The 5,689-nt window shown below is 36.5% G+C and overlaps 2 protein-coding genes across 2 annotated transcripts; both read right to left on the bottom strand.

The window, feature by feature from the left end:
* LOC106410012 lies at positions 1-1,285 on the bottom strand. The gene is made up of 5 exons (XM_048753040.1): positions 1,085-1,285; positions 824-997; positions 590-766; positions 403-516; positions 1-327 (listed from the first exon to the last, which is right to left on the bottom strand). The coding sequence occupies exons 1-5, from the start codon at positions 1,283-1,285 to the stop codon at positions 1-3; spliced, it is 993 nt and encodes a 330-aa protein (XP_048608997.1).
* On the bottom strand, positions 456-3,611 carry LOC125587960. Its single transcript, XM_048759422.1, has one exon. It carries the CDS (start codon positions 2,334-2,336, stop codon positions 1,590-1,592), a length of 747 nt encoding a protein of 248 aa, XP_048615379.1. The 5' UTR covers positions 2,337-3,611; the 3' UTR covers positions 456-1,589.
* Positions 3,612-5,689: the final 2,078 nt, after the last annotated feature.

Here is a 5,689-nt window from a genome sequence, read left to right as displayed (position 1 = left end):
TCATTGTAATCCATCTTCTTTCCATATTTCTCTAAGGAGCTGATATCTTACAGTCTTCCTGCTTCCATATCCTTTTGGCATCCACTCTGATGAACTAGTTGTTCCAGGAGCAGAGATTATAGAGTTAATGGATGTATCCAAGTCATCCAACTCATCATCACTTGTGTATTGTTTCTTATATACCGATGATCCAGTTTCAGATAAAGAAGGATTGTTCAACTCTTCTATGAAGCGTCTTATGGATTCTGTAGACGGCATTAAGTATACTGTGGGTGATGCAGCGCAAGGGAAGACTATGATGCATCCATTGTCTTCCTCTGTTAACCCCTGAGTAGCAGATAAACGGGTCAACAACACACGCAAACACTCTGTTTGTCATAATGTTAAGACGATTTTTCGAACCTCGGAATTTAGAATATCAAATAGCCTTTTAGGGATTCTGTGAGGGTTAAACTCATCTGGAACAAAGTTTCGAAGATATCTCTTTACTATTGGTGGACCAAGTGTTGGACAAACCTTCAGACAGGAACAAGAAGTAAAAATTAGTCAAAAGTGTTATAGAAAAATGATTATTGAGTAGTCTAGTTACCTCTCTTCTAGTGGATTTTTCTGCAAGCATTTTGAATGGAAGCATCATTAGATCGCCTAACGAGTTGAGTAGATGGAATAATCTGAAATTTTCACAATCTGACTTCTTATTATAGCTATCAGATTTGTCTTCCTTTTGCTCGAATTGATCCTCAAGCCATCTTGACCAAGTTCCAATCTGCAAAGGCAAATATAAATTACAGATATTTAACACTGTTTATGTGATTTAAGTTACCGCATTTTTTAGCTGAGCGCCTGCCCCAAAACTTGCTTTTCCTGCTGGAATTGGAAGAACATTAATGTCACTGATCGGATCAGAGACAGGATCTGTCGGCATTTCACCTGCTGACTCACGAAGTATCGCGTTGAACATTGCTACATCAAGTCTACTAATTAATTGTTCCATAACCTGATAACAAAAGCAAATTTAACAAGAAACTGGTCAATCCTGTTTAACCTAATAATACAGAAAAAGTACTAAAAGTTAGTCTCATACCAGTTTAGCAAGCATGGGTAGACAACCACACTCTTTTCTTAAACCTCTTAGTGGGCAAAGTCTTTCACAAGCAGCTTTAAAAGCATTCTTCCATAGATCTATAGCATATAGTCCCTGGTTTTTATGGCCTAACCTTCTTTTCCCTGAAACTTTCCTTGAGATCGATCCTTTAACCGCTGATGATTGCATATACGGCGTCATACTCTGCAATGTAATGATCATTTTGGAGTAAATTTTAATGAGAACTCTTCTACAAACCACATTTGAAAAAAAAAAGTTCTTTTATATTACCTGCCACCATACTGATTTAACAATACGAGAGAATATCCAAGACTCGAACTTCTCCAAAGCGGCAAGAAATGCTTGAGGATCTTCCCATTCATCTGAACCGGGTTTAATAGAAACCAGGCTCAGTGTACCGCGGCTTAAAATTGCTCTAAGAACAATCGAATTTGTTAGCCAAAAGGTTAACCTGTTGATATATATTTATAGAAACAAAAATACATTAGAAACTTATTGAGTGACTAAATTCAAATTGATATATATAGTTATGTATAAACCTTGGAACATCATTTCCACACGCTTTGGAAACTACTATCAATCCAGAAACCGCGGCTCTAGCTGCACATGCTCGCTTGGAATGATCTGAGCCATTTCCTTTACAAGCGTGAAGATAAAACCTAGCAAGACGACGAGCTGGAGCATGAACCTTGCTCATGGAGCTACTATGCTCAGCGGCCACAGAGTAAACAGCTGCTTCAAGAGCAGCTGCTTCCTTCAGCTCATCTTCAAGCGTCTCTGTTTTAAACTCCTGCGGAGTTATTAAACCTAACTTGTTGCTTACTCCATTAGCCTCTTTTAGACTATCATCATTGTTGGTGTTATTACCGCGTCCATCAAAAAGCAACTGTATAGACTTGAGTTGTTTAAGTCTTGGAACACCTTCCATTCCTAGAGTCTTTCTTCCTAAAGTAAGAGTATTTGTCCGAAGCTTCATCTGTTTTCTTGCTGCATCGGGTGGTAAAAGAGAAGGGACAGCTCTGATCTCGGAGAGTTGTTTTTTGAGCTTAAAGGCATTTGTACCATTGTTGTGTTTTTGTTCACTCTCTGAGCTCGCAACCACTAATTCATTGTTCTGCCTCTTTCTCTCTTCTTCTCTCAGTAGATTCTCGATCTCGGACACGAGTGCTGCCTCAGTGGGACTGTGCTTAAGCGTTACATGTTTCCAACCTTTCTTCTCATCTCCGCTCATCTCTGCCTCTGTGTTCTGCTTTTGATTCAATGGGTCACAGATATTTAGTCCTACTACTTCAAGAATTCACAAACGACACAACTTTTGTACTTTAATTACATACAATCATAAAAGTAAAAAAAATTGATATACAATTTTGACATTCCTTGCATTTAAAGAAAAACATGTGATAAGTGAATCAACCTATTTATGATTTTACCCTCTTTGTTTTTGAAAACAAAAGAGTAAATATGATTATCTGGTGCATATTCTATGTATGATAATATGTGATATTCTTGATGGAAAGTAAAATATTCAGATTACATTTTAACGTTATCGGGAAATGGCCTGTTTATATTTTCTTTACAAAGGAAAAATAGAGAATTTTCTTAACAATATAATCAATCATAAGAACAACTAGATTTTGACCCGCGCTTGAAAGCGCGGGTTCTTTTATTATAACAAATTTTGATATGAATTAATATTGTGTGATTGTGTTATATTATTATGTTACAAAGTCGAATTTATATAAAAGAAATAAATTTTTAAAATATTATATAATTCATGAATTACTTTATTTGGAATTCATTATAAATCTTATGTAATTCTCTCTTATGCATGGGTATTTTATATGGACCCCGAAAAACCAAACCAAAATCAACTCGAAAATTCTGGTTCGGTTTGCGTCGGATCCAGAGAAAAATACGTATTTTTTTTGGAAATATAGGTCTCTGTTCGCGTCTGAGACCCACCCGAAACCCGTTTGGGAGCCAAAGTACCCAAAATGTTTGTGTAAATTATATATATTTGTGTATTTTGGATATTTTTTTGGTATACATATATTTTTGAGTTTTGGTTTGAATTTCCGGTTATAGTTTTGGATTTTGAGTACAAAATCAAATTTTAAAAATATATTTGGGTATTCAGATTAAATTTTGGGTATTTTTTGGTTCCTCGGGTCAGATTTCAAGTACAATTTTAGGTCTTTTGAGTATTTTCTGATTTTCAGGTATTTGTTTAGATTTTGGATATTTTTCGTGTTTCGAGTATATTTATGTTTATCGAGTTTTATTTGAGTCCTAAATATCTGAACGGATCCATATCAGTTACATACAAAAAATAACATATATTTAATAGGTATTTGAATTATGGAGTCGAAACCATTCATATCCAAACGAAACCGATCTGAACCCAAATAATGTTTTTCTAAATACCTACTTAGGTCCAAAAACCCCAGACCTAGCAAAATTCATTGATTCGTTTTATAAAATTTTGGGTGAAAAATACTCTCCACGTTTGATCAATAATGTTTAATAGGACATGACTCATTTATATTTCAAAAGTTGATCTCGTAAGAAAATTTTGATCTAATGGAGGATGTATATATGACAATGACCCCTACGTATTAAAATTTTGGTGCCGTTTATATCAAATATATATATATATATATATATATATATATATATATATATATATATATATATGTTAAATTGATAGTCATGATCTTGGGTGAGATTTATTTAAATGTTAGAAGATATTATTTGGTTGCTATATAATAGGGGATAGTTAATAATATTTAGTTGTATATAATAGATTGGACTAAAAAATAAATAGGTGCAACAACCTTGTATAAGTAGATTTTTTAGGACTCATTCCCTTTTAATAGTATTGATTAAAAGAAAGAATAGACGTGCGTACCTCAGAGCCAATACCAAACACAGCGTCACTAATCAAAAGATTAACTAATATAAATAACAAAATGCGTACCGGGGGAGTAACATTAGACATAGCCGATAAAGAAACCCTCCGTGTAGACGAACACTGCGACGACGCATCATCATCATCATCCGTCAACGACGCCAAACTAAACTCACTACCTTCTTTATCCACAGATCCTCTCAACTTTGGCTGCGACGAAGAACAGCTACTCCGATAACCTTCATCGTCATCCTCTCCTGCCGGCTCAATGGTTAGGTAAATCTCAGAGTTGGCATCGTTTATTAGATATAATGATTGTATAGTCCGGTTTATGTTAAACCGAGTCTATTAGTTTCGGTTATGATCAAACCAAATACACTCCATTTCATATAAAAGAGTGTTTGTAACAGAAAGTTCATTCAATGAAATAACAAACTTTCCGTTTCTATTATGGTATCAGAGCGCTGAGCTCGAAACTCAGCTCTCGATCTTCGTTTTTCCGCTTTCTTTGACCTCGATTCGTCGGATTCTTCTCCGATTGATCATCTATTCAGCTCCGATCTTGATTATTCCGTCAGATCGAGCTTCGTTATTCCATAAATGGTTACGTTACGTCGATCTTCGCGTCGAGGTGTTCGGGTTTCTACTTCAGCAACGACGACGACGACTCCAACACGAAGAGCAGCTCAACGACCTATTCCGGCGACGGCTGCTCCCGATCCGATCATTCCACCGTCATTTCCATCAAATCCTACTTCATCTATTCCGATGAACATTCCAAATCTCTCTTCGATGGATTCTTTCAACTTTGATGGAATACAATACTCGCCTTACTTCCTTACAAACGGCGATAACCCTGGAGCATCCATAATCTCTGAGGTACTTGATGGAACGAACTATAGTACTTGGATTCTTGCGATTACTATTGCGTTAGATGCGAAGAACAAGTTATCGTTTGTTGATGGTTCGTTACCAAGGCCAACAGAGACTCATCCTCATTATCGCATCTGGTCTCGTTGCAATAGTATGGTGAAATCTTGGATCCTCAACTCTGTAACGAAGCAGATCTATGGAAGCATTCTCAGGTTCAATGATGCCTCTGAGATTTGGAAAGATCTTTCCACTCGCTTTCGTATCACAAACTTGCCAAGATCTTATCATCTCACACAGCAGATCTGGTCTCTTCATCAAGGTTCTCTGGACTTATCTACTTATTATACGAAATTGAAGACTCTTTGGGATGAACTTGATGGTGCAGATTGTGTGAAGACTTGTCAGAACTGTGATTGTTGTAAAGCGATGTATACTAAAGCAGAACATGCTAAGATCATTAAGCTCTTGGCTGGGTTGAATGATTCTTATGCTAATGCTAGGAGTCAAATCATCATGAAGAAAAATGTTCCTGATCTAGCTGAGGTTTACAATCTTCTGGATCAAGATCATAGTCAGAGAAACATCAATCCAGTTTCCAATGCTTCTGCATTTCATGTAGCTACTGCGACTCCTGCTTCGATCAATGCTTCTCAGGCATCACAATCTCATCGTTCCAATAGGCCGTTGTGTTCTCATTGTGGTTATTCCGGCCACACGATGGACAAGTGCTACAAGATTCATGGTTTTCCACCGGGTTTCAAGTCTAAACGTTTGGTTGTTGCAGAGAAACAAGCCAATCCAAA

The sequence above is a fragment of the Brassica napus genome, chromosome A2, assembly GCF_020379485.1.
Source record: "Brassica napus cultivar Da-Ae chromosome A2, Da-Ae, whole genome shotgun sequence".
Lineage (NCBI taxonomy): Eukaryota > Viridiplantae > Streptophyta > Magnoliopsida > Brassicales > Brassicaceae > Brassica > Brassica napus.
This window is presented reverse-complemented; position numbering and strand designations above follow the sequence as displayed.

Excerpts from the sequence above, each read along its gene's own strand:
- LOC125587960 (XM_048759422.1), bottom strand. The coding sequence starts at position 2,336 with ATGAGCGGAGATGAGAAGAAAGGTTGGAAACATGTAACGCTTAAGCAC.
- LOC106410012 (XM_048753040.1), bottom strand. The coding sequence starts at position 1,285 with ATGACGCCGTATATGCAATCATCAGCGGTTAAAGGATCGATCTCAAGG. Across the intron at positions 998-1,084 it reads TACCCATGCTTGCTAAACTG|GTTATGGAACAATTAATTAG; the intron begins GTATGAGACTAA and ends TTTTGTTATCAG. Across the intron at positions 517-589 it reads AAAAATCCACTAGAAGAGAG|GTTTGTCCAACACTTGGTCC; the intron begins GTAACTAGACTA and ends TCCTGTCTGAAG.